Source organism: Parus major, chromosome 4 (genome assembly GCF_001522545.3).
Source record: "Parus major isolate Abel chromosome 4, Parus_major1.1, whole genome shotgun sequence".
Classification (NCBI taxonomy): Eukaryota; Metazoa; Chordata; class Aves; order Passeriformes; family Paridae; genus Parus; species Parus major.
In genome coordinates, this window is record NC_031771.1 from 33,172,970 (window position 1) to 33,192,471 (window position 19,502).

General features: G+C 41.8%; 1 protein-coding gene and 1 long non-coding RNA gene across 3 annotated transcripts; both read right to left on the bottom strand.

Annotated features, from left to right (window-relative positions):
- Positions 1–4,798: 4,798 nt before the first annotated feature.
- Positions 4,799–7,151, bottom strand: HMGB2 (high mobility group box 2). 2 transcript variants are annotated; one of them, XM_015625840.1, is made up of 5 exons: positions 7,066–7,151; positions 6,386–6,556; positions 6,083–6,228; positions 5,815–5,989; positions 4,799–5,340 (listed from the first exon to the last, which is right to left on the bottom strand). In XM_015625840.1, exons 2-5 carry the CDS (start codon positions 6,533–6,535, stop codon positions 5,185–5,187), a joined length of 627 nt encoding a protein of 208 aa, XP_015481326.1. In that variant the 5' UTR covers positions 6,536–6,556; positions 7,066–7,151; the 3' UTR covers positions 4,799–5,184. The 2 variants fall into 2 exon arrangements, with proteins under 2 accessions (XP_015481326.1, XP_015481327.1); XM_015625841.2 differs by having other exon boundaries at positions 6,988–7,072.
- A 10,445-nt stretch (positions 7,152–17,596) lies between these two features.
- Positions 17,597–19,480, bottom strand: LOC117244243. The gene is made up of 2 exons (XR_004496947.1): positions 19,236–19,480; positions 17,597–17,854 (listed from the first exon to the last, which is right to left on the bottom strand). It is a non-coding gene; the product is annotated as an uncharacterized LOC117244243 (long non-coding RNA).
- Between the last annotated feature and the right edge of the window lie 22 nt (positions 19,481–19,502).

Genomic DNA, 19,502 nt, shown 5'->3' on the forward strand with positions numbered 1-19,502 from the left:
TCAGCTCTGGAAGGGCTTCTGGTCATGCTGTTCTTTTGATTGCAGTGAGAAATGCACTGAAGTCCTACATGCCCTGAAGATGCCAAGGAACCTCTAGAGATGCAGCTAATCAACCTGGCAATGGAGAGGAAAGCTGTCTGTCCTGCCATCTGGGAGAGAAGGTAAGATGGGTGGGGTGTTGCTGAGGAAAACAATTCTGTAACTGTAGCAGAGTGGGGTCTGGTTACTATTGATACTAACGCTATTAAAGTAATATTGAATGTGCCATTTCCACTTGGACATAAGAAACACTCCTGGGGTTTTGGTTTTTTTTTTTCCTTGTAACATTATCCCATTATCTTCCAAGTCATTATGAGAAAAATGGTGTCCATGTTCCAGAATTATCATGGGCAAGCTGAAAAATATTTTGAGTTAGGATAAGAACTGAATGTAACATTAAAACATGAAGCACATCCAAGATAGGATCAAAAGTCCAGGTAGCACAGCAGCCTGTCTCAGGTCAGAGGTCAGAAGGCTCAGTGTGGCCAGAGTGCAGGGCAGAGTGAAAAGATGCAGGGATGCTTGTCTAACCTTGTCTCTGCTTCTGGCATTATATAACTCCAGCACTTTCTGTCTAGAGATGGCATTCCTATTTAATAGTATAGAATTTCTCCAACTGCTGCTTCAATCTAGGCAGACTTTAGTCACATGTCATCTGATTTTGCAAATAGTTTTAAGGTTTCTGAAGAGGCATGCTGGCTCTGCAGTGCACTCCTCTGCTGTGACAAATCAGTGAGATATAAGTGAATTATGAAGGCATTTTAAAGGTCTTCATTCCTGAAGGAGTCAGTGCAGAGTTCAGCCAGCCAGGAGCTGGTTTCAAGGTAGAAGCACTGACAATAACATCATCAAGGGTTCATTTTTCAAAGAGCCTTTCAGAATGTTGTGGTCTTGTCCATACAAACATCATCCCTCCAGCTCTGCTGAAGAAATTATTTATGGGTACAAACTTCACCACTAGATGTTTAGGCCAGGAAATACTGACAATAGCCATATAACTTACAGGTGGAACACTGGATGCACTTAGCTATAAAGATTTTTCTGGTGGTTGACTTCATATTCAGTCCTGGAACATCATGAGCTTCTCCAGCACTGAGGCTAAGGGAGATAGTTGATTTCAGGATGTCAGGATAATCAGAGCAATGTACAAGTTCTCTTACTGATTAGTGCTGGCCTGTGACAATTAAGTAATTTAAGGAATTTGTGTAGGGAGTCATCTTTTTTATCAGGTAGATCTGAATCTTATGTTATTCCAGAGTTGGGAGACTTTATGCATCCCTGAAGTGTTGTTGCATTGAAGAATGCAGCAGTGAGCTCAACATCTGGGCTCTGTTATGGGATTCTTGACACTGAATTCAAATAGGATCACGGAAAAGCAGACAGGTTGTGATGCAGCTCATACAAGAGGCCAAACAACTTTTGGAAGTGTGGAGCTTGCTGGCCAAACACTTAGCTATTTCAGGATGTGTAAAGAAATAGAAGCCAAAATGAGGAAACAAACAAAAATAAATCTGTGCTAAGGCAAGTGAAGTGGGATCAGCAACAGTCACCACCATAGTAAACAGTCCATCACTGAACAATATGTACTAGATTATGTACCAGTGTTATACACCAGATGCCTACGATACTGTTATGAAGAAGTTCCATACATCATTGGCTAATCAAAGGTAGAACTCCTATTTCATTTTTTTCTGTTTTTCTCTCCACAATCATTTGTAACTGCATTAGTGTTCTAGGAGTTTTAAAGCCTATCTATACTGAAGTCAGTTCCCAGGTCTGTAGCTGCTCTAATAAAGACACACACACACACACACACACATACACATGCACAATTTCAGATTTCCAGACCATAGGTTTAGCTTTGCAAAAACAAGACCAGCTTTCTAAATAGGTTTTATTCTTTGATGACCTAAGAAAAAGGAAACCTTATATTCCTCTAGGAAAATGATATGGTAATTCTGAACATGTGTTTTGTTTGTAACTCTTTTACCTGATAACGCCTTACATGCTATTTGCTTTTCTAGCAAACATTCATTATGTCTTCACAGAATTATGTTACAACACCAGTAGCTCCTCCAGACTACTGTAATATTACCCCATATTACCTATAACTTGAATGTTAGGCCTGCTTTTCCCCCTTCACATGTGACAGGGGAACACATATTAACATGTGATACAATTTGTACTAGCACCATATTTCACCTGTTGGTTTTACTGTTCTGTCACTTCAGGCTGCAGGCTGGCTTTGCAGATCTTCACTGTTAGCTCTTGTTATTCATGCAAGATCTTCCATGGTGACTTATTTCTTTTATAAGAAGTAGACCAGAAAAGCTCAAGTAGACCAAAACTACCCAATCTCCTTTACCTTAAGGTTCGCAGATTACTTTGAAGAATATTTACAGCTCTATGGAGTAGGATTTCCTCTTGTGAAATCACAAGTTCTATTTGGCCATTTGTCCAGCAGCTCTTAGCTGTACTGTGGCTCCTACCGACTTGTCATGTGGACATTACAAGGTCTGAACTGATCTCTGCTTCTCCACAGAATGTTTTCTAAAAATTAGTGTTGTATTTCTGACCTTCCATTCATCTAGCACTTAAGACAGTTTTAAGCGAAAAAAAAAAATAAAGTACGGTTCAAAGTTCAGCCATTTCATCGTTTGAATTTCCTCAGAACTCTTGGATGAATACCATCTGTCCTGTCATTTTGTTTCAAGTTCTTTTACACTTGGATTTGAGACAGATGCTTCACCATGCCTCTTCCATTAAAAAATTTTGTCATGCAAACTGCCTGAAACTCCCCCTACAAGGTTAAAAATTTTCTTCTAGGCATTGCTACTGTATCTTGAGCATCCATTGTCCCTAGGACAGTCTGGCAGCTGTCTCGGTTCTGTGGATGCACAGGCTTTGGATGAGTTAATTTTCTTCCTAGTGGCTGGTACGGTGCTGGGTATTGCATTTAGGGGGAGGATGATGTTAATACACTGATGATTTAGCTGTCACTGAACAGTGTTTACACTTCATCAAGGACTTTTCAGCTTCTCATGCTGCCCGAACAGCGAGGAGGCTGGGGATACACAAGAAGCTGGAAGGGGACACACCTGGGACAGGTGACCCCCACAACTGACCAAACTTGGTCTTTAATCCCGTGGTATTTGATACCATAAGAGTCAGCATATAACTAGGATGAAAGGCTGAAGGACACTCTTTGGAAACTAGATGGACATTATTTGGTTGTTTTTTATTTGCATCACATACTTTATTTCTCTTTTTATTATTCTCCTTTTTAGTATAATTTATTAATTTTATTATTTTATTTCAATTATGAACCTGCTTCTATACGCTATAACAGGAAATTGCCTCTAGATGGAAGAATTTCTGAGTTAAGGAAACAAGGTGCTGTAGCACTGCAAATTCTACAGCAAAAAACGTTCTTGAGCATTGGAGGTGCTGTGCACAGAATCACTGCCCCTCACTTGTAGTTTGTGCCTGTGGCTTCATGAAACCTGAGCCTGAAAAATGGAGCCATTGATCTCACCTGTGCCAAGTCATCTCTGGCAGGTCCAACATGTAAAACAGCAGCTCATCTTTCTGATGCTACTTAAATATCTTAGGGGAGGAAAAAGCAACTCTGGGTTTCTAAGGCTCTCAAAAATTAACACCTGCTCCAGTATAAAACTTTACAGTAACTTTACAGTTACTTAATTTCCATGCTTACAAGGATATACAAAGTGTTTTTCTCAGGCCTCTTGTTCCAGAATGTGCTATGTTATCTTTGACCTACCAGTGGCATTTACCATATTAAAGTCCTGAGAACACATTTTATCTATCTACAATGATGGGACACAAATTTACTTCATAAACTAATGAACAATAGGGAGGCATTTTAAACAAAATCTTGGAAGCCTGCCCTTTATATTACTTAACTTTTTAGACATTACACATTTCAGGGGTGGGATTTCAAGGCCTAATAAAAGTTATTTCCTGGTATTTAGCTCAACAAATTAAACTTAAGCTATTTACTTTAGCTGTAGGATCTCAAATTCCCTGGTTGAAAATATTGCTAGGTATCTAGATTTAAGCCTTTTTATATACTAAAGTAAAATAAAAAGTGAAAGCACACAAGTAATGTAACTGGTGACACTGTTACAACACCACAAACAGGAATGTATCAGGAGCACTTGTTCCTTACAAGTGTCTTCTCCTTCTGCAGCAATCTACTGGCATGTGTGGAGCCAACATTCCAACATTTTTCATGCTGTTCTGCAAGCTGTGTATTTTATGAGAAGCCACTAAAACTGGAGCCAGGGGGAGAGGGAAGGAGTAGGCAACATCTGGGAAGACATGCCTCTAACACATCTGTCTTAGAGCCAAGGCCAGTAACCCTTGACCTCTGGAAGAGAAAGTTACAAACATTCACTCATTATCAGCTACCATGCCAAAACAAAGGCCTGTGCTGCAGCAGTCTGGGGAAAGAAGATAATCCAGGAGTCATTATCAAAAACTTCACTAAAGATTTTTTTTTTTTCACCCACAAGGTAACACAGGCAAAAGCTACTGCAAGGAAAGCATAATTTTTAACTAACTGTAGTGGATGTGGGAGAGGAAATCAGTTTAAGCAGAAGCTCCAGGAGTCAATGCCTAAGGGACGTGCCAGTTTTGCAGTAACAGCAAGAGAGACCAAGAACACTGTATCCCACACAGGATTCCAGCATTCTGGGGGTGCCCAGCCTCTCAGAAACATCACGAACACAAAAAAGAGTCATGTACAACATTTTATTACAAAACTGTTAAAAAAGTAATACAATGCAACAAAATACTACAAAATATAAGATCAGCTATTAAGCTACCTTTGTTTTATTTAGCTAAAAAGAAACACCTGGCTATCAGTCACTGAATTTCAACAAAACCATTAAATACGCAGAAACAGCAGAAACATTCAACAACTTTTTTTTTTCCAAACCGAACTGTAGCAGCCCTTGGCTACTGCTTACATTATAAACTGAAGTCTCCCTACAAAGAGCCACATTACCTATACACAATTCTGTACAGATTTTTATACTGAAGTTAACCATGAGCTGCACTTGAGTTCACATTCTTATCAAAATATTGGATTCTCAGCATAAATCTTTACAGCAGGACATTCATTTATTCTTCATCCTCATCTTCTTCCTCCTCTTCCTCCTCCTCTTCCTCTTCTTCCTCCTCCTCCTCTGGTTCTGCTTTCTTCTTAGATCCTGCAGGCCTACCAGGGCCCTTTTTTCCTGCATCACTCTTGCTCTTGGCACGATATGCTGCAATATCCTGCAAAAAAGTGTTGTTAAGTTGCTAGCAATAGAACACTGAAGACAAATTTGTACTGATTTGCTATTTCAATACTACTGTACTGCATAGATCAGATAAAATGCATGCAAAAAAGCAGAATTTCCACCTTAGGACTTTTATGCTTAAATCTTTATGCAAAAGAACATGCAATGCAGACAGTCTGAAGGATTTTATGACCACAGTGCTTTGGAGTCTGACTATATTTATTTTAGCAGGTGACCTGCTTTCTGGTAGTAAGGTATCTTACTGGTAAAATCTCTGGACATGCAAAACCCTCATCTAAGTTCACTCTAAGGGTTCCAGATACTTGCCCCACCACACCTTTCCATGTCTTTTAAAGCCTGACAGAGGTTGACAGAAGCACTGAGAACTGTAAACCCCATATGTTCGGGTGTAAGACACAAGTTACATCTTTACAGCAAGCTTCACAACTTTAACTCTGTTTTACTGTACCTTCTCATACTTCTCCTTTAGTTTTGCAGCCTTCTGTTCATATGGCTGTTTATCTTTTGCCGACTGTTCAGACCACATTTCACCTAATTTCTTTGCTGTATCTCCAATAGACAAGCCAGGATGATCATTTTTTATTTTTGGACGGTGTTCAGAACAGAAAAGAAAGAACGCAGATCTAAAGCGAGAGACAGTGATTAAAGTTAAGTATCGAACTATTACAACTAACACCTTTTTCTGTACGGGGGAAGGGAGTCACAGAAACACTCACGGTGGTCTTTTAGGAGCATTGGGGTCCTTTTTCTTTCCCTTCTTCTCGCCTTTGGGAGGAACATAGTTTTTCATCTCCCTGTCATAACGAGCTTTGTCTCCTTTAGCCATTTCTTCAAACTTTCCTTTTTCCTTGCTTGACATTGTCTGCGGACACACGGGAGGGAAAGAAGAGTCTGGATGAGATAAAGCAGCTACTGACCCACTAATGCCTAAGCAGCAGCTGCTACCAGGGATCTTCTCCCAGCAGCCCGCAGCAGGGGCGGGGGCCGGCCCGGCAAGGGCTCAGCACGGCTCGGCTCACCTTCCACCGCTCCGAGCACTTCCGCGAGAACTCTGCGAAGTTGACGGACGAGTCCGGGTGCTTCTTCTTGTGCTCCTCGCGGCACGTCTGCACGAAGTAGGCGTACGAGGACATCTTGCCCCGCGGCTTATTGGGGTCGCCTTTGCCCATGGCGAGGTCGGCGGCGGGTCCCTGCGGGAGGAGGCGGGTGGAGAGGCGGCGTGAGGCGGGGCCGCTCGCTCCCTCAGGCCGTTCCCGCCTCTCGCCCGCCAGCGCCTTCCCGCCCCAGCGCGCCCGACCCCGCCCCCGCCGCAGCCCCTCTCTCGCCGTGCCCCCCCTGCCGGGGCCGCGGCACCTTCCGCCACGGGCGCCTCTCCCCGCCTCCCCGCCGGCCAGCCCCCCCGGCCCCGCGCCCGTGCCCCAGCCCTGCCCGCTGGGACCGGAGCCGCCGCCGCCCCCCCGGCCCCACCCGCCCGCCAGGAATCCTCCCCTCAGACCCGGGCGTGCCGCCCGCCCGCCCCGGGAGCCCCGCGCTGCCTCAGCGCACAGGACCGCCGCTGGTCTGCGCTCCTTCCCGCTCTCCCTTCGTCCCTCCCGGCGCGCTCACACTCCGCGGGCCTTGCCTGGCTGAGCGGAGCGGGCGGCGCGGGGCTCTGCTCCCTCAGGTGCTGCTGCCGAATGGAGCCCGGACGCGCACTTACCGCCTCTTGTTTTCCGCGGCACTGCCCGCCACAGCAACCCGACCCGCGGCGCCCGAGAACCCGCCCCCCGCCTCAGCCCATTGGCTGCCGCGCCTGTTCAAACCGCCCGGAGCTCCGCCCCCTGCCTCAGGAACAGGATGGGATTGGCTGCCTGGCGCTATGACGTCAGCTGCCAGGCTACTCCCGGGCTAGGTCGAGCGCGAGGGGGTCGTTGGCGCTCATACCCGTTGGAACCGGTTGGGGTGAGAAGAGCGGGGAGGCGGGGCTGGGCGGAGCGCGCTGGGCGGCGATTGGGGGAGAGGGACGGTTTAAAAAACCGCGGGGTCCCCTGCCATTGGCCGGCGGGGGCGCTGCGGCCGATCTGATTGGGGAGAGCGCGGGGGCTGCGGCCAACCTGATTGGGCGGAGCGCGGGGGCCGCAGCGTGGTTTAAAAATACAAAGGGAGCGGGGCTGATGGCGGGCTGGGCAGCGTGTGCTGGGAGCGCGGCCCTCAGCTCTGCCGACCTCTCCTTCCGTCCTTCCCTCCGTGGAGCGGGGCCCTGGCGGGCAGCAGCCGCTGCCTGTGAAACTGGGCTGAAAGCTGGGTTTCGGCGCCCAAGCGAGCCCCGTTCCTGGGGGCCCCCGAGCCGGCCCGGCCCGGCCCGCCCCGCCGCGGGGTAGGCGCTGCGGAGGTGCCCGCCCCCAGCTCCAGTCCGGGGTGCCCCGCGGAAGGAGAGTCTGTGGCTTGTAGCGATCCCTGGGCTGAGAATTCTCCCAGGCTGGAGGGGTTTGGAAAAGCCTAGGGCTGCTTGCGAGAGGTGGGTTCCCCCCCTCAGGCAGGGGCAGAGGCACCGGCGCTGAGAAGAGAAGGTGTCGGCCCTCCGAGCTTAGCGCTCTCTGTAAAGTGCAAGCTGCAGCAGTGGAAGAAGCCTGGGACCCAATCTCGGTCGAACCCTGGTTTTAGAGCAAACCACGCCTGTGGTTTGCATTAATGCTTTCAAGTGTACCGCTAGCAGCAAATCTGGCCCTTTGGGAGAAAACTCAAGTTTACATGTAGTCACTTACACTGCAGTGTGACCCCAGACAACATGACACAGGTTTTACTAACACTGGTTTTCTTCTGTCTGATTATTTTCATCCAGTTCTCTACTTTGGGTAAATATTCATAGTAGTCTAAGTGGTTTTTAACACTTTTTTCAGGTATGGTTTATAGCCCTGATGAAAAGCAGGTTATGACTTCGTTTACTGAAGATGTGATGCCTTCGGTAGGGCTTTAATCACGTTAACCTTCCTCAGTGGTAAGAAAAAATAAATCCCCAAGCTATGTGAGAGTATTGAGTACCTGCAGATGTGAGAGTGGTCAATGTCTTGATCTCCAGTGTCCCCCGTTCAGAGCTGCTCAGTATAAGAAGAACATCAGGTACAGTTCTTCAAGCCTTTCTTCTTTCTCTTCAGTAAGAACAGGTTCACATGGAACAGTTCACTAATGTGACAGCAAATGCCTCCTTTAACCCTGTTTCATTTTAAACTGCAACCCTAAAAGCCAAAATCCACTACAGAAGAGGGTAATTTGGAGGTAAATTGACATAGCAACCCACAGACACTCATTCCCTCTGCAGGTGTCAAAGCCTTCACAAGCCAGTTATCCAAAATCTTCAATCAGTTCATTTATGTGGCTATTACTTTTGATGGTGTTTAGCATACAAATAAAGCTTAGCCTTCCTTACCTTCTAAAATAATCATTTATGTGGGGAATGTTTCATGTTCCAGTTTGGGCTTGTTTTTGCTCTATTCCACTGCTTCTCTGTAGCAAATTAATGTTCTCAGTTCTGTGGTACTGAGTTCTATGTAGGTCTATCTATCCACTTTGCAGAGAGTTGTTTTGTCATGTGGCTTTAAAGATGCCTTTACTTCATATTTTACATGGAAAGCACTATTTTGTTTGATGAGTTAAGCTGCCAGATGGGTCACTCATTTACTTGGTGGCAAACCACCTCTGTATGATAGCTTCTTGAAAAATGTTTTCTTAAACACTTACTTTATTAAAGAAATAAAATTTTGTAAAAGATGGTAGAATTTTACAATGCCAGTATGTTCTGAGTGAATCATAGTACAACCATTGGTATCTGTGGTGTAAAAGTTTGTTTGCCAGATTGACCTAGACACTCTCTGTCAGTTATTGGAGGGGAAAAAAAGCTTTAGGTAAGTTTTATTAACATTTTCACTCTTTTAACATTAATATAGCACGTTCATGGAAAAAAACTTACTTTGGAACAGTCTTTGGAAATTTTGTGATGTAATCACAGGTTTCTGCTGTTGCATCTGTTTCTATATCTGCTCTAAGAATATGAAGAAAATTATTGTGGAAAAGCAGGTGGGGTGAGAAAATATAATTCTTGCTATGGGAAAAAAATGAGATATGCCCTGCAAATTATTTAATCAAATGTTTTAAGAAAGAAATTAAGATCTCTAAATTTTCTAACCTGGAAAAGGAAGCTTGTACACTTCAGAGTGTTACATCATGCTGTCTCGTACACCACAGGACACATAAGAAACCAAAGAGTTGTACTCCTTAACATCTGTCTGTCCTCCAACAAGGAAGGCAGTATTGAGAATTTTCCATGCTTGAACATGACACTGGAAGCTTCCCACATCAGTGCCAATGCTGAAAGCCCCACACAAGAATGCTGATGTTAGGAACTTGTCATTCCCAAAGCCGTGCCTTCCTCCCAGCACCCTCGTGCCTGGAAAAGCGCTTCTCTGCTTCCACAATAAGCTGTCACTGTTTTTCATTGTGCCACACTGTTCCTTTTCAGGCAAGAACAGTTTCTGTCTCCAGAGATTCAGTCACTGTTACTCTTCTAAAGCAGTGACCTATGTAGTATTGACTTTGGTCGGTATGCATGGTTAATTTATTAACCACATGTGCATGACAGTTGTGGGGAAGAAGCATAAATGCCGGGACTTGGAATTTACTTCAGTGTGAATAATTCTGCTCATTAAATGACTCTCAGGTTTTATAGCTCCCTGGCTTTGAGCCCTCCTGAGTTTCTAATCTGCTCCACAATTTGGGGTGCCATTGTTAACTCAGACTAATCTTCAGTAAACTGCAAGTGAGGAGAGAATAAGCAATGAGGCTAGAAATGCTGGATAGAAGGCAGAGGAAAGACCAGATGGGTGAGACCAGGTTACAGAGCCGAGAAAGGGATTTAAAGAAAAGTATGTCATGGACAACAAAAATGTGTGATGGGAGTGATACTGCTTTCTGTCATACTGTATCTTCTGTGCTTTTCTCTTGGCTTCTAGAGCTTTTCTGGATAGTGGTGTCAGTGTGCACAAAGCAAGGGAAGAAAGGAACAAAGGCCTTTTATTTTAATCAAATCATCAGCAGATCCATTACAACAGATACTGTTCAGCTGAGGAGATTGAACTACAGTTGCATGACCAAACTTTCATTCTGGTGTACTTATGTAGCAATGCTGTCAGTTTTAATTCAGTCCATTGGTTAAGGAAGCTCTACTGCCACTTCTCAGAAAATCTCCTACCAGCCAAATTCCTGTATGGAATATGCTTTAATGTAGCCTAATGGCAGTAAAATTCTGCTTTCGAAAGTTATCACTCTTGATTGATAGGCAATTTCTTTTTCTTCTTCTGGTCCTGAAAAGTCAGTGGATGAATAATGAAAGTGAGGTAAGACTGCTCTCAGTTTTAATCAAACCAAACTTCACTAATAGGAATGGAAGATGTTGAAAGAAAGCAAATTTAGCTTTAATCAGCAGGGGTTTTTTGTTATAGAAAAAATATTAAAATTCAAGACACAAAAAGTATCTAAGTAGGTCACTGCTTTGAAAACCCTTTTAATGTGAATTACAAAGTCTACAGACAGCAGTAGTGTTTTAGGCCTATTTTTTGTGAGCATCTCTCACTAGCTATATGGTGGGAGCTTTAGGATGAAAAGCAAAAATCAAAACTATTTAAGCTACTGCTTACCTAAGTTCAACACGAAACTTATTTTGTTGTAGCGCTCCAGCTATAAGCAGTTATTTTCTTTGTACTTTGATCAAAACACATATAACTGCTGCTGCCTAAAAGTTTACAAAACTGGTATTTCCATCAATATCTTAAAGAATTGCATTTAAGATAATGGATTAGAAGTTCCCTAGTTTTTCTGGTGGTGTATAACATGTAAATAATATGTATGTTGTAAAAATGAAATATATTTACCCTTTAAACATTAGAGTTTTATTATGCGGGCCATTGTAAAGCCTGCATAACCAGTTAAGCAGCTCATAGGCAAATTCAGCTGTGTTAGTTACACCAGGCTGGGTTAGTCTGAAAGCTCAGAAGCTTATTTTGACTTTGTGCTGTGTACCCAATACCTAAAAAAAAGGCAGCCTGCATGAGACACTCTCCGGGACAGCTGCAGAGCAAAGGCTGCAACTGCAGTGCTCATATGTTAAGAAATAAATACAACAAATATCTTCTGGTACTAACTCTGATAATATTAGAAACAACAGCAATTCCTGTTCACAATAATTGTTGAACTGTTCAAAACCTGAACTTTTTCAGTCTTAATCTGACAGTAACTTTTTTTTGCATTGTTTATAAGTTTTTAACTTTTTTTTTCTTTTCTATTCACCAGGCTTTTACTCACTTTCTTGTTTACATTCAAAGTAATACTCATGCAGCGTTTTCCCCTCAAGATATTTAAAATTTTTCTTTGTTTTGCCATACTGCTAATCCCTTTTTGCATGTATGAGAAGAAAGCAGCAATTTGTCTTTATGTATTGGATAGTCTCACAGGCAGCTTAGAGGGGCTCTGAAATATGGATAGCCCTTATTTACAGCAGGAATATGGTTTAAATGGGTAAAAAAAGTTTCTGTTCTTCTCTCCCCACCCCTAAACTCTTCCAGCATTGGTAAACATTGGTACTTTGCCTGAAACATATACACAACTTACTCTTAAGAAATTAAATTTAATTGCTGATAAAATTGTTCTATCTTTTGTGAATTGGAGAGCATAGTTTGACAACTTTTTTTTTTCTCCTTCTAAGCTGTAAGGTAAAGGGCTGGACTGCATCTGGCCCTAGAGATGTGACATCCAATGAGGAGATCCAAAGAGGCTGTAGTCACAGTCCAGCTTTTGAAACTAGCTGCTGTTGCTTGCTGCTGTCAGAATGAAGTACCTGCCAACCCATGGTGGCTTACAAATATTGATACATTTCTACAGAACAAACCAGAATGCTTTGTTTGTACCTTTGTCCTGTCTGATGGACTGATTCCTTCTGTGATCATGTGGGCTAGAAACTTAAAATGAGGCTGAACCTGACAGGAGAATCTGTTTCCTATGTCACTGAAGCTCTAATGTCTCCTGGGAGAGAAAAAGAATAGTGGGAACAAGGCTCTGTGACATGGGCTGCAAGAGAAAGGAGCCAGCAAAGATAAGCAGGTTTAACAACCAGGTACCTCATAAGCACTGTGATATTCATCAACACACTGGTCTTTGTCTTGCATCCAGATAGTGGGAAAGCTTAAATTAATTCAGTGGGTCTCATTAAACTTAAATGGGTCTCAAGTGTTTGTGGTGTAGCTGCTGTTGTTAATGTAGATATTGCTGGGAGAATAATTTACTTCTGGCAACTAGTGCTGTGATATGTGTCATCAAAATGACCACAGGATACATAGATGATCTGAGACTAGAAAGAAAATGTTCATGAAGTTTTGAAATTGTTCATTGAATCATCAGTCTAATTTTTAGTCATGGTTCTCATGGGATTTTCCAGCAACTGGCGATATAAATGTATTGTTTCCTTACAGTGCCCGATTTCTTACCCTACTCTATACTATACAGCTAAAGTACTTTACAGTAACAGGGGAAGTTGTTTCACAGCTATTATGCTACTAGAAAATGTGTCTGTGTATAATACCAGTCAAAAGGTAATGCTTCTACTCCAGAGCCTCAATTCCTATGAAAGAAAACACAAAACAAACTTGAAGTTTGATAATAAACCTGTGGGCCAATGGTAAATCCTCCTCATTTAGTGTGACCATGTGTGAAGTTAAGTGGAATCTCTCCCTCAGTACTGGCAGGGATAAGCACCTGCTGCAAATGAAAAAGAATCAGGGAGTGACTGTTCTGCATTTGAAGAAATAAATGCAGAAATTTCAAGTTGTTCCCTGTCAAAGATGAGTTTGTTTATTCAAAGCTATGAAGAAACTAAATAGCAACCCAAAACACATCTCTTCCATTTTTTAAAAGCTGAAAACCGAAAGTATCTGTATCTGTAAACTCAACTTCAATGTAAGCCTTTAAGAGAGAAAGCACCTTGATGAATAGACTCCAATTCTAAGGCTTGATCATGCTGTGCAATTTTTGTCACTACACTTTATGCTATATATACACTATTATATAGTGTATATATTATATATAATTAGAATTTATATGATGTTAAATTATTGGAATATGTACAAATACTAAAAGCAAAGAACTTATTCTCATTTTCTAGTAGTTAAGGTTTGCTTTGTAAAGATAGGATTAATTTTTGAACAGATTTTCATGATATAACTAGAAACACAGATAATCACACAACAAAGAGATGAAAGTTATGGGGTAAAATATCTGTATTATTGTTTTCCTAATTCTGACATAAGTTAGAGATGACGTAAAATCCTGCTCCAGCAGTCATTTCTGGAGGGAGGTAAGGATTTTCTTTAGTTCCTGTAAATAGCTGTAATAGAGAAGTTAGGTCTCATTTCTGGTGTTTATAAAGTTAATAAATATTAACAACCAAATACTTGGAAAAAGAAAAAAACAAAAAACCAAAGCACCAGCTTCTAAGCCCGTGTTTGTTCAAAACCTTTAATGTTGAAACTGGAGGGTGAAGGTCTCTTTTAGTGTTCTGTGGTTTAGGGTATGTCCTTCAGCAGAGTCAGACATGCCTTCACAATTGTAAAGGCTGGAAGCTTTATCAGTATGAAAGCTGAGATTCTAATATTATCTTTCAAGTAAAGAAGTTGAAGTTTGAGAGCATTAAAGATGAACAACAATATCTAATAAAGAAGCAATGCTTTTGGTCAGCTGCTGTGTATTGAATGTGAATAAGAGCAGTAAGTACTATTCAAATACAGGAATGTAGGACATTCTACCTGGAGGCCATTTTTGCTGACAAACTTTGCAAAACATTTTAGCTCATCCTCTTCCCATAATATTTCTCTGGCACTGGTGAGGTCACACCTGGAGTGCTGTGTCCAATTCTGGGCCCTCAGTTTGGGAAGGACATTGAGACGTTTGAGCATGTCCAGAGGAGGCAACGAGGTTGGTGAGGGGCTTGGAACACAAACCCTGTGAGGAGCAGCTGAGGGAGCTGGGGATGTTTAGTCTGGAGAAAAGGAGACTCAGAGGTGACCTTATCACTCTCTACAACTCCCTGAAAGGTGGTTGTGATCAGGTGGGAGTTGATCTCTTTCTCCAGGCAACAACTGACAGAATGAGAGGACACAGTCTCAAGCTGTGCCAAGGGAAATATAGATTGGATAATAGAAAAAGGTATTTTACAAAAAGGATGATAAAATACTGGAATGGTCTGCCTGAGGAGGTGGTGGAGTCATCATCCCTGGATGTGTTTAAAAAAAGACTAGATGTGGCACTTAGTGCCATGGTTTAGTTGAGGTGTTAGGGCTGGGTTGGACTTGATGATCTTCAAGGTCTCCTCCAACCTCATGATATTCTCAGTTAAGGGTTCATTGTCAAGTAATATCAGCAAAAAACAGCTGCTGTTCAGAATTATTGTTATGTTTCAGTTTGTTGGAGTATAAGCCTATCTATATCTTTTACCCAGAAGGAGCTCTGCAGGAGGTCAGGAAAGCATTTAAACCCCAAACACTCATGTAATTTTATTTCTATAAAAGTGTCTGCATTAGTATCAGACTTTTTTTACTAAGGGAATCCCAAGTGAATAACTGATGGTTTGGTGGAAGTGTTCGTCTGTTCCTAAGAGGCACTTAAAACCTGTTGTTAATTTCAACAAGAGCTAAGTCAGACCTAGAGATGGTTATAACTGTACTGCAATGACAAGAGCACTCAAAGAGGCTTTAGGGCTACAGAATTTTGCTATTTTCCTTTCAGTAAAACAAATAGTATCAAAAACAGACACGATGGTGTAACAGAGCCCTGTAGTTTCCAGGATCCTCTGACAAAACCACGAAGATGGTGTAGTGTGCATTATACAAAGCACGAGATTAAAGCCATTGTCAAATCTGAATTTCTATAACAAGATAATAGTGGCTCACAAAATGCAAGACTGTAGCACAGAGTATGTACAGTGCTTTTTGTGGGATCAAGAGTGCATTAGAGACCAGCAAAATTTACTGAAAGGATATGATAGTTTATCTTACAGAGAAAAAAATCTGAGCAAGTTTTTTATTTAATTTCAAGGGATTAAAAAATAATTCCTAAGCAATATACTACATTGGTCTGTTACTAGTAGTTAAATTTTTATTGTGTTACACAAAACCTCTGGGGGTGATACTTTTCCACAATAGGTTCCAGATATCTGCTTTTTCATTTCTGAAGAGTACGAGTGATGATTTAGTGGGGTCTTTTTCTAACTGTGCGATCTCATACAGTGTGAAACAAAATGTTAATCAAAGCAACCTGGATGAACAAGAGATCAGTGACTGTGAAACAAGCAGATGGAGCTGGACTTGGGTTGAGTGGAGGCTTCTGAGGAGGAGGAGGAGGGGTGTTGAAACTGAGGGGTACCCAAGGCTGGAGGTTGGCTTCTCTGCTTCTGTGTGGTCATTGTGTTTGAACTCTCCCTCCTAACTCATCCTTCATTGCTTAAGTCCACCAATGAAAAATTTGTCAAGTACATTTAACAAAGAATGTAACATCATTTTTGTACATAAGGATGATGCCTTCTACGAGAAGATCCTTTGTTGCTTCCTGGAACTAATGGCTTATTGTGAAAGACAATTTGCACGAACCATTAAGGGGACTGTATTACAAAAGTTTAAAGCTTTTACAGTACATGGCTTTATCAGTTTTAATCCTAAATTATTCTTAAAATAAAATGTGTAGCTTTGGACCTTCTTTACTGCTTTAAATATTTTTTAAAAAAAGTATATATACTCTTTCATTCATCTTGAGTTTCCATTGTACAAAGCTGAATGCTTAAAAAAGAAAGCTGGCTTCAGGTGGATTCAGACCTGGAAATAATCCTGGTAAAAGGTATGAGATATTTTTTTTTCCTATTACTGCACTTCTTGAACCATATACAAAAAGCTCTGTGTGTACTAACACAGATTAAGTTTTATTATACAATTAATTATCTGAAATTGTATTTTAACTAGCCTAAAACTTGTAAAGAAGTAAAAAAAAAACCAAAAAACCCCCAAAAACATTTGTAGGCAAGTTCCAATATTCCCATGCTTTGGGTCTATGCTTTAACAAATTTGGACAATAAATTGGAAGCAGAGCAACAGGCAGTAGCAGGTTAGGTAGTGCTGGAGTGGGAAAGGGAAATGAGATATTAAAAAAAAAAATCAGAAAAAAAGAAAAGAAAAAATAAAAAGACTAGCACTTGATTCTAGTAAGGAAGGAGAAATTTTGTCACTGTTCTTTATCACAGCCCATGAATGCTTATCGAGTAGGATGCTTTTTTATTAAAACCACCAGGGTGTGTGGTGGAATTTACAGAATTTTTCAAGTGTTTTAAAGGAATCTTTTTTCACTGAAGTAGGTTAACATAACAAATAAAATGTGTATTTGCTGAGAAAAATGTATACCAATACTTTTCCTTATTATTCCTTTTGCTAACAGGATAATTTCAGGTGCTTAACACAAGTGCACTAATGTACCCTTGGACTTCAAGTGAATGCTACCTGCTGGGGAAGGGAATCATCCTCCCCAGCTGAACTTTATGCCATGGAAATGCATACAAAGTTGCAAGCCACGTTTATTTCCAGGACTGATTACTAGTAAAGTGTTTGCAGTGTGCTTGCAATATACCCAAGGTGATGTATCTGATTATCATTCTTCTCTCTCAAATTACAAAACACATCAATCAAAAGCTAACAGGAGCTGGGACATATGGTGTCTCAGAGAAGCACAAGCTGCTGGGCTCCCACCTGTGCCTGGCCTGCATCGGTGCCAGGAGGGACCACTGAGTCCTGCTGACTTCAGAGCCTGGGAGCTGTGAATTCAGACAGACCTTTTGGGATGCTGTAGTTCCTGCTCTTTCTGCGTGTCACTTACAAGTCATCCATGCTGTGTTCCTGGCACCCCCAAGGGATATAGATTACTGCTGCCTTCTGTAGTACACAGCTCCACTGTGAGTACTAGTGACATGTCAGGTACAGGGTAGTTGGTTTGGAGCTGCTATTTCCTTTGAACTGGTTTAATTTTTGAAGTTTAATCAGTGTATAGTTGCAGTGCTGCATGTTTTTATGTTTATTTAAAATATCTTTGCATACATGCTTTATTTATAACCAAATAATTATGGTAGCCAGTACTAGACTTTATGTCAAAAATTGTTATTTTAGACAACATACTCCACAATGATTTCTCTTTTTATTTCATGTAGCCCAAGCTTCATGAAAGTTTGCAAATCCATTTTGTAGTAAGCTTCATACTGTCTGATACGCCCATGTAGCTGCAGCTCTTTGTATTTTTCATCCCCCATGTGATGCAAGATTAAAAGTGACATGATTTCTTTGTTCCTGTAAGTAGGCGTTCATACCAAATGAGGTGGTCATCCCCAGTCACACAGTCCTGCTCTTCTACTGCACCATCCTGTGTGCTGGGGTATCCTGCAACAGAATGGTAAAGCAGATCAGGATTAAATCTAAACAATTTTTCTTGTTGCCAGTCTAGTTTGTAACCCAATAGAGTTTGCTGTGCAGCCACAGAAATGTTTTTATGGGCACAAAGAAGCACAGGGCACAGGTGTGAAAATGAGAAGCAGAACCATTTTTCTAAGTCCCATGACTCTCTTATTGTGACCTAATCATGAAACTATGATACTACTTTACTTGAAATTACGCATAGAAATTAGCAGCTTGGCAAGCACGGCTGGGGAACATAATCAGGCTTTTAACTGCTCCCAAACTGTACAAAGAGGATCAGAAACATTTAAAATGCACAAATGATCTTTCCATCAAACCAAACAGCAGCCAGACCCAGATTGACATATTTTATGCTCACACCGAGGGAAAATCCATCTGAAAAAAAAAACCAAAGGGACCTCAAAAGACATAGTCTGAGAGTCTAGAAATTGCTATTCATGACCCAGATTTCCACTGAAGAATTCCTGGAACTCATCCTTGTCCCACTTTTCCCGGATCATGCTTCCTATATTCTCAAGTGTTAAGGTCTGCTGATTGTCATTGGGCCTTTTGTTCTTTTTTAATCTTAATATTATTACAGTTTTCGAAAGTTTGAAATCACAAGAAACTCAAAAAGTGAGTTAAACCTTTGCTGCCCAAGATTGCTCAGCAGCAGAGTGTGGAATTAAACCTAGGCATTCTACAGTCTTCAACTTGGCTGATAACAAAGCAGAGTTCAGTGTTTTTTCCAACTTTCCTCCTATTGCCCCCACTAATCGCTAAAACGTGCCTCGTGGATAGCTGCTGTGACTTTATGCTCAGTTCAGCTTCAGTTACTGTATCCCTCATTCAATTGCGACAGTGGGACTACCCTTATTCTCTAATACTAGGTTACGCAAACAGATTAAGGAGCCATCTGCAGTACAAACTGAAACTGCTCTATAATCGCGTTCCCGGCTCACGCAGAATTTTGGCTTACGCAGGATCTGTGTCTCCTTGAATTATTCACCAGCCTCCCTGCTACCCCTCTCCTTCTTCAAGCTGGAAACTCACAGCAAGCGCTACGGTCAAGTATGCCAGCGATTAAATCACTGCGCTTTGAGCACGCTCAGCTCAGATTCCCTTTCGGAGATTTAAAGGAATATTTGAGGTAGTTCAAAGGGAAAGCAAAACCTCTCCCTTCCTTGCGCCTCCTTTGAATGTGCTTGAAAGGACAGTAGATCAGAGCTTGCTGCTTTTGCCACTCTGCTGTCAACAGCTGAATTGTTATGTGATTTAATGCCAACGCATCCCTTACGTAGCTTTGTAAAGCCTCAAAACTAAAAATACACGCTTTCGTCAAGTATTTTCAGAGTATCTGTTTTACCTAGTCGTGTGCACAGCAACGTCTTGGTTCATCATTAGCGAAAACAATTCTGCATTCTCAAGTCTTTTCTGTTGTTACAGTCACCTTTACTAACAAGAAAGTCCTTTGAAATGACGAAACTGAAAACTCGCACTCTAAATCGCCTTTGTCTTCAGAGGGCTTTGCCACAGGAAAGCAGGACGGAGCCCTGACTACGTGTGTTGTAAAAGCAGCTGTAACAAAGGCCAGAGCTTCGTTTGTTTTCTGCCGAGAGACACACAGGCGGCG